This window comes from Melanotaenia boesemani, chromosome 22 (genome assembly GCF_017639745.1).
Source record: "Melanotaenia boesemani isolate fMelBoe1 chromosome 22, fMelBoe1.pri, whole genome shotgun sequence".
NCBI classification, from domain to species: domain Eukaryota; kingdom Metazoa; phylum Chordata; class Actinopteri; order Atheriniformes; family Melanotaeniidae; genus Melanotaenia; species Melanotaenia boesemani.
In genome coordinates, this window is record NC_055703.1 from 27,426,996 (window position 1) to 27,439,592 (window position 12,597).

The window sequence follows — 12,597 nt, forward strand, 5'->3', positions numbered from 1 at the left end:
ATACCCTCCCACCAATCCCCATGGTCACGTCCCTGGTGGATGAGAGGACAACGAGCCCCAAATCCGGTCTCCACCCCCCACCCATTTTTAAAAAGTTTTGTTCTTTAAGTAAAGCTACAGAGGAACACGTCCTGGCTTTTCTGGAAGTCAATTTTGAATGCGTTGAGAAGGCTTTGGTCTCCGCTTTCAAAAGCATCCTGTTGGATCCCTCCGAGGCGCCTGGTGTCACAGCCTGTCCTGCCAATCCTCCGCCGGCACTCCCCTGATCCTCCACGCCTGTGCCTGATCCTCTCACTCCAATCAAGCCTAACTAGTCACACCTGTCTCCCACAGGCTCACCAGCCCTTTTATACCCCAGCACCACAGTCACTCCCTGTTAGACCTTAACCTACGCACATTATGGACTCACCTCTTCTCCATTCCTGGCTCCCTGGTTCCCATTCCTCCAGCCGACTCCTGCAGTGTCTGTTTCAGTAAGACCATTTCCTTGTGTTCATGGTGATTAATAACGAGTGGTTAATCTGCCCTTTGTCTCCAAAGAGAAAATCAAGTTCATCTGCGCTTTCAAGACTGTTTTTGAAACCCCCGTCACACCAAGTCATAGAGAAAGTTTATTTTCATCTGTAGGTAAAAACATCTCATTAATGACCTCAATTATCTGTAAATGTTTTAATCATATCAGTAATTATGCAATAAATGTGCATATTTTCTGAGACAAGTTCATTAATGAACATACAAGAGCAAACATGTAAATAAGCAACTGAAGTAGCCTAGTAGATAATTGCATTTGATTGTCACAACACAAGACGACAATGCACCATACCATACCAACTTTATTTATAAAGCTCTTTAAAACAACATTTTAACATTTATTCAAAGCGCACTCCTCTCATTGTTCCCTTTGGTAGATGTCCACATTAGATTCTTTCTAGTGTCAAAATTACATTCTTACTAGTCAGAATTCTAATTAAAAATGTCCTCCATCACATTTTTGTTTGCAGTAACTGAATTTAAGTTTTCGTACTAGTAAGAACCAAACTTCAGGTATCCACAAATCTTTACAAATTTTAGTTGGCCAGTTTTAACATCTATTAGCTTGACTGGATATGTATTTCAGATATCTTTAATTCAATTCTTCCTAGTCAAAATGAACATTTCAGATATCTAATATTGCATTCTTACTAGAACAAATGACGTCACATTCCCCATTCATTGCGTTTTTACCTCCAGATATCCTAAATGACGTTCCTCCTATCTAAAATAAACATTTGGGATATCGTTGCTGTCGGGCACAAACCTCCTGTGTCCAAAACTCGTGATTTTCTTGTTGTTTTTTTTTTTTTTAATAAATCAGTGCCATTGGTCACCCTTTATGCCTGCCTGTAGTTTTACAAATATTTAACCAGGGTGACGAAGATCAACAATTCTCCGCAAGGCGAGTCAGTTAAAACCATCACAAACGTTATTGATATCTTTTATAACTTGTCTGCTTTCATTTTTAAAGTTCTTTTTTTTCTGGTGTCATTTACTTTTACACAACATATGACTGCCTTATGTGTACTTACTGACTGTATTCCTTATCTTAGGACGAAGAGGCACACCAATTATTGAGGTTACCAGAGAGCGGATAAAATTACTTATGAACAAAGGACATACAGTTAAAAAATAGCAAGAATGCTGGGATGTTCCTCGTCGTTTTTGTATAAGAAGTCAAAGCTGATGTAGACTCTCATAGATGACGACCAGCTGCAGGAGCACGTGAGAGGACTGTCTGTCTGTCTGTCCACCCACTCTTTTGTGTGTGCTTCTCGGATGATGAGGGCGCTGCTGCGTGCACACAGTTACCAACTCTTCAGTAAGAAAAGTTGCTATTTGCTGTTCCAGTGAGATTTTAGTATTTAGATTCGGGGGAAAGTAGATTCAGACATCAGTTGTAAAATATTAAAAACATATTTCTCTAAAGTTGAAGCCAAAAGCAGCATGTATGTAGAGAACCGGGCCAAAAGCAGAACCCTGAGGAACGCCTGAGGTGAGCAGATCCATCTGAGTAATCAGTGTGATGGACTGAGAAACCAGGTCTTTCAGGTAGGACTGAGACCAGCTGAGTCCAGCACCTGGAAACAGATGTCAGAATCTCAGGAATCAGGAAACTGCAGTAAAATCAAGGTTTAAAGGAAATGTTTGGAGCTTTGAGATCCAGATCAACACGAGCTTCTGCCTCCATCCTGGGACTCCATGCGCTTCTGTTCTGCTTGGTTAGAAGGGGTCACATGGTCTCATCCTTTCACATACATGTCCCCGTCTCTGGTGGTGATTTTCCCCCAGTAGTGCGTGTCTTCATCTGGTGGTTCTGGTGAACTGGTTGTGAGCAGACACTCAGGCAGACGTGGCCTCATGTTGACATGTGTTCCATCTTTAGTTAAAGCTGCAGAAAACGTGGCCACATATGTGGCTACAGCCGATGTTCTGGCTGGTGGACGTAGGTAGAGAGCAGTTCATCTCCCAACCACTGGAGGTCATGGTTTGACTATGGCTACCTCACTCCAGCTTTTAAATCTGTATTCAGCAAAAAACTAATTTAAAAAAGTAATAATACTTAAGTATCACAAGGAGCCTTATATGTTGTTGTCATAGGTGATGTTCTTGGTTTTGTCATGTTTAGTTTCCAGTTTTGTTTGTTCCCTTATGTGTTTAGTGGTTTCTGGTTCTGGCTCGTTAGTTCACCTGGTCTGATTGCTCCCTCACTTCACCTGTTCCCTGTATATATACGCCTTGGTTTCTCTGACTCAGTGCCACAGCTTTGTTGTTGTTTCCGTGTTCGGTCTGTATCGGTTACTTTGTTCCTTGATATTAAATCCTGGATTGTGGTGTTGGTCTGTCTCCTGCCTCATCAGTCTCCATTTGGGTCCTCACCTCTGCCGCCTTTCACATTATATCCATAAAGCTCCTCAAGGGGGGAAGTTAAAACATTACTAAGGCAGGAGAGAGTTTGTTTTATCTGTTATGTATTTCTTATTTAATAAGTCTGACTTTTGTATGTATTATAAGGGGAGTCAGTTCAGGGGGTTAGGATTACCACACACAAGTGGAAATGTACACATATGTTAGTTTAAAGATAACTCTTAGCTCCTGACAATTTATTCATGTGAAATACTGGATTTTTCATTTCCAGATACCAGTGAATAAAGGTTTTGTGATTTTTTTGGATCTACTGTGAAATTGTAATGTATGGAGAGCCGTTTCATTTATAATTAAATATAGAAATACTGAAAATGAATATTTTATTTAATAAACAAATGTACCAATGAAATGCATTAAAAAATTAATAAACTAAAAAAACATGTAGTTGCAAATCGTGACTGTTTACAGTGCCCTGTTTATGGGATGGTGAAAATAAACGAAAAAAGGAGGATTCAAAACAGAATCTGGAAATTTAAAGTATTGATATCATGCATAGCATACAAAGTCCATTTTTCGGTGGTATTTTTATTCGACACCTGCTCAGAAACTCTGAGGGACTGGGCAGCTCAGGATGATGTTCAGCTGCTGCTGGAAGCAGAAGGTTCCAGTTCAAATGCTCTAAATGTTGTAGAAAGATTGATGTTGGTTTTTAAGGCCACCAGCCAAATATAAAGAGTGACAAACGTTCACAAAGAGTGTGTGGGAGAATGGCTCACCCTGATGGGTGAAGCCCTGGAAGATCAGTAGAACTGTAATAAGTTGGACTGACTTACCACACATCTTCTAATGCTCACTCATGTTTGTTTACAAAAAAAAAACTAATGTGATGGGATCCATCAGAAATAATCTGGATCAGAATGTAGATTTGGGCTGATTCAGATTATCAGGAAACCGGGACTAGCTGCAGATGTTTTAGTCCTGATTCAGTTATTGATCTGTGCAGGTAAATATCCACCAAAGTACACGAGCATGTAGATTTGATGTGAGAATCTGCACAAAATGGCTCGACCCATGATAACACACGAAATGAATTTTAAGAAAACAAAACATCTTTTTTTATTTTTTCCCCAGTTGCATGTAAAAGATCTGGTTAGATCTGCCTTGAAGACAGAAAATTTAGATGCCTCTGATCTTATCCAGTTTACAATTTTCAAGCAAAACCTGAGAAAAAAACTTGTTTTTAGTTCATTTTTAATTTTTTAATGTATTAAAAAAATGAACCAGGCATTATATCCAGTAGCTGATCTCCATCTTTGATCCTGAGGCAGGTTAATGGACGTGAAAAAGTAATAAACAATGACATACAATGGTAAATATATCAGATAATACCAGGACAGCAACGTAAAATAACACATGGACAACCAACTATAATTACATAATATGGTTGTCTAGTTAAGAAACAATGATTGTGTTATAGACGGTGGGTACATTGTTGGTGTGCTTTTAATCATTGCTTTAGACTATTTTTAAATGGTGAATAATTCAATTATTTTTGTAAAGACAATTGTATGTTTCAGGAGCAACAGTCCAGGTTCAGGGCCAAAGTTGTAGATGATGTTAGAAACATATGTTTGAGAGCCGGGATTCAGTCATTTCCAAACATTCATTTTGATCTTTAAATAATATCCCCCTAACATGTGTTATGAGGGAAATAAATAATTTTGTTTTTCATTTTTTATAAGAAAAGTGACATGTGATGAAATTGACACATAAAGTGTTAAAATAATCTTTCTAACTACATGTGGTGTTTGGTAGTTTTAATCTGATGTTAAGTGGTAAATTTGTTCCTGGCTTTCTGTTGACCTTTAAAAAAGATTTGTAGTATAATTTTAGAGATGTTCTTATAAAAATAATCCCATACATGGAAACAACCAGAACGGTGGCCAGAAACTGAGGAAAAAATAACCTGGAAGGACAAAAAGATCCCAAACAGCCTAAACAAGGGTTGATTGTTTTTATTAACGATGGGTCTTTTTTATGAAAAATGCTCTAGAAACAAAAACTGATAAGTGATCAATAACTCAGCTGCTTCCAGGTGGTTTGGGGTCTCTGTGAAAGCTAAATAAGATGTTTTGGGTCAGCTGTGGAGCTCCATGCTTGTTACAGATGATGACGAGCTGCTCTTCATCATGTTGTGTTCTGTTTCTCCAACAGAGGAGACCATGACTTCCTCCGTCCTCCTCTCATTGGTCGTCCTCGTCCTCCTGCTGGGTCCAGTTTCTTCTCAGAACCTCGATCCTGCTTTGGAGGACCTGATCCAGAGGAACACAGACTTTGGTACCCGTCTCTACCGAGCCGTCGCCAGCCGAACGGACGACAATGTCTTCCTGTCTCCTCTCACGTTGTCTGCCGGACTAATCGCTCTGCTGACCACCACCAGCGGTCCAACCCAGGACCAGCTGCTTCAAGGACTCACACTGACCGGACTTGACCCTCAGAACCTGCCAGGTAGACCAGGACTTTGAGAACATAAGAAATGACAGGACACTGGATGTTAAAAGGTGTTTGAACTTCTTCTCTGCTGTTCTCAGATCAGTTTCAGACTCTGAGGAACACGGTCTTTCAGAAGGATGCGGTCCAGAACCTCCAGCAGGGCGTGGCCATCTTCCCTGCTCAGGGTTGCCAGGTGTCCACATCCTATCTGGATCTGGTTCAGACAAAGTTTGGGGGGAAGGTTCAGAGTTTGAACTATATGGCAAATTTTGATGCCATCGACGCCATCAACCGCTGGGCCCAGAACCAGACCGGAGAACGGGTCCAGGAACTGTTGTCCATCCTGGACACGCAAACCCAGCTGCTGATTGCGACCGCCGCCTCTTACCAGAGTAAGAAAGTCCCACATGTTCTTAAGGAATTTGTGCTGTGAGCAAACATCAAATTGTAAAGCTCCTGTATTTGAATAAAGTTTCCTGTGTTTGAATAAAGTTTCCTGCGTGTTTCAGCCCGCTTCAGCCCGGTCTTTAACTCGTCCTCCACTCAGGACGAGCGTTTCTACATGAACAAGTACCAGGTTGTCATGGTTCCCATGATGTCCCGGGCCGATAAGTACTTCCTGGCGTACGACCGCTTGGTGAAGGCCGGCGTGCTGAAGCTGCCGCTGGCGGACGGAGCGGCCATGTTGGTGGTGCTGCCCGATGAAGGCGTAGACATCACTGCTGTGGAAGAGGAAGTGACATCAGGGAAGATCCGGACATGGGTCAGACAACTGAAGAAGACATGAGAAAACCTTCCTTTTTCCTTCCTCACCTCCTTCCTTCTTTTACATCCCTCCTTTCCTTCACCTCCCAACTTTACTTCCTTCATTATTCTGTCCATCTTTCCTCACCTTTCTTTTTACTTCCTTTAATCCTGAAATCACTGTTTTAATCTTTAAGCTTTTTAAGTCTGTCCTTCTTTTCTGTTTGTCTCTCTACTTCCTCGCCCGGTTATCCTCTTCCTCTTCCTTTTCTCTTCTTCACCTCCTCATCTTCTCCTCTTCCTCATCCTCCTCATATTCCCCTCCTCTTCCTCCTCATTTCCTTTTTCTCATGTCCTCTTCCTCATCCTGTTCCCCTTCTATTCCTCATCTTCTCCTCCTCTTACTCTTCTCCTCTTATCAGTTGTTCTCCTCCCTTCCCTCCTGTCCTCTCCTCATCGTGTTCTTTTCCCTTTCCACATCTCCTTCCACTCGCCCTCCCTCAATATCATCTTCCTTCTCTCCTCCTCTTCCTCATTTTCTTCCTTTTCATCATCTCCTCCCCCTCTTCTCCTTTCATTTAGTCATCCTCCTGTCCTCCTCTTCCTCATCCTCATATCTTCTCCAACTCTCTATCCTTTCTTGTCATCTCTTCTCCTTTCCTGTCCTCCTCCTCATGCCTTCTCCTCCTCCTCTTCCTCCTCCTCCTCTCCTTTTCCTCCTGTCCTCTCCTCCTCTTCCTCTTCGCTTCTCTTACACTTCTCTTCCTCCTCATCTGTTCTCCTCCTGTCCTCTCTTCCTCCTCCTGTGCTCTCCTCCCCCTCTTCCTCGTCTTTATCTCCTTCTTAACAAACCAACAGAAACATTCTTTTATTTTGGAAACAGGAAGTTGGAGGTGCAGCTTCCTCGTTTCTTGTTGGAGCGTCCCTACTCTCTGAAAAACGTCCTTCAGACTCTTGATGTCGTTCAGGTGTTTCAGGACGACACTGACATCATCAACATGGGCGGAGTTAAAGGACCGAAACTCACAGAGGTCAGAAGAAACATAAAAAAACTTTTGTCAGTGATAAGAATGACTGATGAAGATGAGTGATGAAGCTCATTTCCTTCCTGAGTCTCACTGCTTGTTATCAACCAGTTTGATCCTTTTATTGACTCCAACTGTTTTCTGTCCATCAGGTGTATCAGACATCTGTTGTCTCCGTCAAAGAGAGCGGTGATGACATCACACCAGGGGGCGGAGCCACAACTTTCTCCACCCCTCCTTCACGACTCACCTTCAACAGACCCTTTATCTTCATCATCTACCAGCAGGCCACCAGCAGCCTGCTGTTTATGGGTCGAGTCATGGACCCCTCTCAGAAATAAACCATCTCACCTTCGCCTGACTGGGACAAGCCCCGCCCACCTCATTACTCCTATCACATCTGTCAGATGACCACACTTGTATGGAAAGCCGTTTTATTCAAAATTAAATAAATAGAAAAATAACTAAATTATTGTATGTATATATATATATATATATATATATATATATATATATATATATATATATATATATATATATATATATATATATATATATATATATATATATATATATATATATATATATATATGCATTAATTTATTTAATTGGGATCATGAGGACACTTTTATTTTGGAGTAATTTTTGGGAGCAACATATAGTGCAGCACCACATTGTGCTGCGCCTATTTCGTGCATGGATGTATTATAGAACTGGATAACGGACTGAAAATGGCGGCACGCCGATTTTTCCCAGTGGCCACTCGTGGTACTGCAACAAAAAATCCCATGGGGCCCAAAAAGCATTTTTCCCATAGGCCACAATGGTAAAAGACACGGCTGTAAAACTGTTGACAGGACGTCTTCAGCTTTAAACACAGCTAATTACTAATCTTTCTATTCAATATTTTTAATTCATGGACATTTAATCCGTCAATTATTTTTCAAAAGGCCATAAAAGCCACAGAAAAGTCTCTATTTCTCCGGTGACGTCACGGCTGTGCACATGCACTGCCGAAGCGCGGTCATGCTGTGTCGGGAGCGAGGAGGACGGCTGTTGACTTCAATATGATGGGAAAGCTGTTCGTAAAAGTTAAGTTAAAGTTAAGTTTCTTTTTTCTGATATCGAGTAACTTAATACATTTGTATTCTTAATGTTTGATATTACATGCATGATAGTTCCTGTTTTTAAACGTATTGTGACCTAAATCCTAATTAGCTCTAGGTTGTAGTTACGACGGCAGAAAAATAACAGCTGGTAGGTAGCTCGTTCACAGTGACGTGAAGCATGATGGGAGGTGACACTACTGCGCATGCTCTATGGGCCCAATATGCGGAAGTAACCCGGAAGCCTGAGAACTTTTTCGGCGTATGCGCTGGGTGAGCAACTTCCATAGAAATGAATGGGCCGCCATTTTCAGTCCGTTATCCAGTTCTATAATACATCCATGATTTCGTGCTTCTGTTTTATTTCGGATCCTTATATTCAAATTAAGGGGCGGGGCTTCTAGACGTGGGCTGAATGTAGTAGGGGCAGAGCAGAGTGCCTCTAGAGAGAGTGGCGCCACCGGAAGCTCAAAACGCTTGCCGATCACGTGGTCCATGTAGCCTCCAAAAGTTCCAGGAAGTGCTTGGCGGCCAATACAAAATAAGAAGAAAACTACGATAATCGGTAAATAATGATCAATGAAGGCTTTGCTTTGCAATATTTTTATAGTTGTGTTCATTGATATGAATCATGTTAACTAAACCTGTTTGACATCAACAGCATGTAAATCGTAATATTTTCTGTTTTTTTAACTTTATCTTTCAGACTGAGGCATACCAACAGGTGATGACAATGATTTACCAAGTGACTACACAATAAATCTAGGCTCACAGCATAATGATAACTGTTCTTACAGGAAGTCTATATCCAATAAATAAAATTTAGATCCCAATTCATTTCCACTAAATGGCTTATCTATTCTTACTTATTACTATCTACTTGTGTGAATTGCTTTTAAGTCTTAAGACTTATTTTGACTGAGGCAGACTGACTCACAATATAATGTGTTCTTACAGAAAATCCATGGCAAATAAATAAAATTTTGATTTCAATTCATGGAAAATACATGGCTTTCTATCACTATTTGTTAACTATCCCAAGGCTTACTCCCTATGCACAATAAATCAGACAAACACCCTTTGTTTTCCGAATGCATTTAATACCTAAAATAATTCCTTTACAATAAAACTCGACTAGATCAGCATATCTAGCCATTTATTTTCTCTGCTATCCTTGAATACAGTCTTCACCATGGTATGCTGTGCTGCATGGGGATGCTCCAATCGCTCAGAGAAAGGCGTGCGTATGTATGGCTTCCCCAAAGACAGGGACAGAAGGAAAATATGGATGGCCAAAGTCAGCAGGATACATTTGACCACCATCAGGGACTGTAAAAACAAAAAAATATGTCAGGTAATCATATTAAAACAATGCATTTACACATTTTCAAAGACCATATCATTGGGAAGTTTAATATTTTTAAATTAAACACAGAGAACACATCACAGGGAGATTTATATGGTTGAGGTTGCAGAATGTAGAAAAAAAGACAGGAAACAACACTTAAAAGTGGCCAAACCAGGAAGGTGAAGAAGAACAGTATCCCAGTTAACGTCAGGCAACCCCAGAACTGCTGAAAGTTCTTCAGGACAATGCTGCACGAGGGAAGAGGGATATACTTCCCTTAAGCATCTCTCTGCTTCTCTGCTCTCATCCTGCACACTGGGAGAGTGCTGAGTGCTGTCTAGTGCAGCAAATGCACTCAAGTACAATCAGCCACTTATTTTGTATTTGTATATTTTGTTCTTAAGGTTAACATGTTTGTTACATTTAACAGGTTAGGCTATATAGTTGCGAAGATTGTAAACATATAAGAGTATTGTGCTATCTAATACTGTGTATTCATCTTCATATCTTTGTCCATAATTCCACAGCCTTATAAATACATTAAAATTAAATAAAAATGTAATTACAATCGCTCTCCCTACACATTAACCTCGCTATCAACGGCGTTGGATCAATTTATATTGACGAACAGAATTTACATTCATCAGCCTGTGGCGTCTGCTGCTATCAGTGTGCTAGCATAAACTTTTATTGGTTTATAATCTCTAAATATATTAATCTAGACGGTGACAATCCGTCAACATATTTAATTACTCCTGTCAAGTTGATTTCGATGCACAACTGATATGGAAATATGACTATTAAAACATCTTACCTTGAAGAAGTGTAGCTCCAACAATCTGCTCCATTGAAATACATTGACCGTCGCTTAGCTTTTGCTAACTACTGGGAACTTTTGAGGGGCTCCATACGCCGCCATTGCTGTGAAAAAACTGAACCATTGCAGTGAACGGAGATGGAGGCACTCTGCTCTGCCCCTACTAGATTCAGCCCACGTCTAGAAGCCCCGCCCCTTAATTTGAATATAAGGATCCGAAATAAAACAGAAGCACGAAATAGGCGCAGCACAATGTGGTGCTGCACTATATGTTGCTCCCAAAAATTACTCCAAAATAAAAGTGTCCTCATGATCCCATTTAAATAAATTAATGCATATATATATATATATATATATATATATATATATATTTATTTATTTATATATATATATTTGTATATATATTTATTTATGTATATATATATATATTTACTTATTTATATATATATATACTTATTTATATATATATATATATATATATATATATATATATATATATATATATATATATATATTCAATAATTTAGTTATTTTTCTATTTATTTAATTTTGAATAAAACGGCTTTCCATACACTTGAACACAGCAATGGAAACTGGGTGTGTCTGTAGTGCTCAGTATGAGGGTTGTGACCCCTGCAAGGGGCCACAAGGCCCACTTGACAGGCCCTGAGACATAAATGTTTACCCAGGTCCTGAGATGTAAACAAACATTAGCACAAAATCATCAATACTGTCAAACATTTAACTAGTTTTTAGTGTTATTTTATTGTACTGAAGAGTTGTGTTAGCACTGAGCTAATGTTAGCATCATTTTAATATTATTGTGCTGCTTCTTTGTGTAAATATGTTGTTTTCCTGTGAGCTTGTCGCAGGTAGCATGTTGTTCAGAATCATGTTAAACCTCCATCCATCCATGTCGGCTCCTCTGTGATTGTGTAGCTCAGCTGCTGCGTTCTGTCCAAACTAGAGCGTATTTTAGATCACTGTTTGGAAAGTTAGTTTTTCATTTTAGTGACAAATTCAGAGGTAGTTAGTGAACCAAGGTTCATTTCATATATTGGCTTTTCTCCTGTGTTCTGCTTTCACTCACCATTTAGTGGCCACGAATTTTACATAAAACAAAATAACATTACAGAAGTAGTTCCTGTCATTTCACCAATAATGCTAAGATTAGTGGGAGGAGGTAACAGATTTATCTCCCATCAGCAGCTGGACTTCATATACTAAGCTAATTAGCATCTTAGCCTGACAACCACTACGACACCAAGTGTACTGCTAATAGTTCCTGTAATTTTCTTGTAAGTTAAGATCAGTGAGAGAAGTTAAAGGGAGGAGGTGGATACTGCACCTTCTTAGGCCTAAAACTGCAGCTGAAACACTGCCGTTCGTAATGTTGATGCCCAATGCAGCTCGCTTACTTCATGGTACCACGTCACACATTAGCAAGTAGAAATGGGAAAGAAGAGTTCTGATCTTAGCCTGACAGATGAAGCCTCAGGTAGAATCTCCATCCTGTTTTAATAAGTTCCTCTCAGGTCCAAATGTTGGATTAGTTTGTACATTTATTTATCTATTTATGTATTTGTTTACTTCTCCACAGATATCATATAAAACATCTATTCTTAGTGTCATGTTCTGGAAACATCATCAAACCTCCATGTTTTTGACCTGGACGATCCTTCTGACTGGATGACCCAGATTTATATTTTATGAGTGAGAACAGCAGCGAGGACGCTCCGATTGGTGGAAAACTGTTTTGATATTCTGTAGTCATGATGCAGCAGGCTGTCCTCTGCTGGAGAAACCAGATCACGTTTAAGAGCACGAATTCTACTGAAAACAGGCTCTGAGACAGTAGATGCAGCCAGTAACGCTGCTGGTGGCTGATGGAGATGTCGAAATAGAACTACATCTTTTTCCAGTTTTAAAACTAGTTTTGATCCAAACCATGTGACCCAGTCACTTCAAACCACAGGTGAGTTGAAGCAGATGACCATCCAGACATGACACAAGTCTTCCTAATTTTTTTCACTTCCTGTCATATTTTATATGAATAGATCTATTAAAATGATCAACAATCTCTACTGGGAGCCTGTTTATTGAGTATTTTCTAGCTGTGGTCCTCCTGCCCTCTTTAAAGCCTTATTATATTTATTATTAATC

The 12,597-nt window shown here is 39.9% G+C and overlaps 2 protein-coding genes across 2 annotated transcripts in view; both read left to right on the forward strand.

Moving 5' to 3' along the window:
- LOC121634100 (gastrula zinc finger protein XlCGF57.1-like) overlaps nucleotides 1-12,597 on the forward strand; it is a 540,387-nt gene that overhangs the window by 159,081 nt on the left and 368,709 nt on the right. The gene's annotated exons all lie outside the window — the stretch shown is intronic.
- On the forward strand, nucleotides 445-7,111 carry LOC121634112 (protein Z-dependent protease inhibitor-like). Its single transcript, XM_041976605.1, has 5 exons — nucleotides 445-461; nucleotides 5,116-5,409; nucleotides 5,493-5,786; nucleotides 5,904-6,157; nucleotides 7,022-7,111. Exons 2-5 carry the CDS (start codon nucleotides 5,124-5,126, stop codon nucleotides 7,094-7,096), a joined length of 909 nt encoding a protein of 302 aa, XP_041832539.1. The 5' UTR covers nucleotides 445-461; nucleotides 5,116-5,123; the 3' UTR covers nucleotides 7,097-7,111.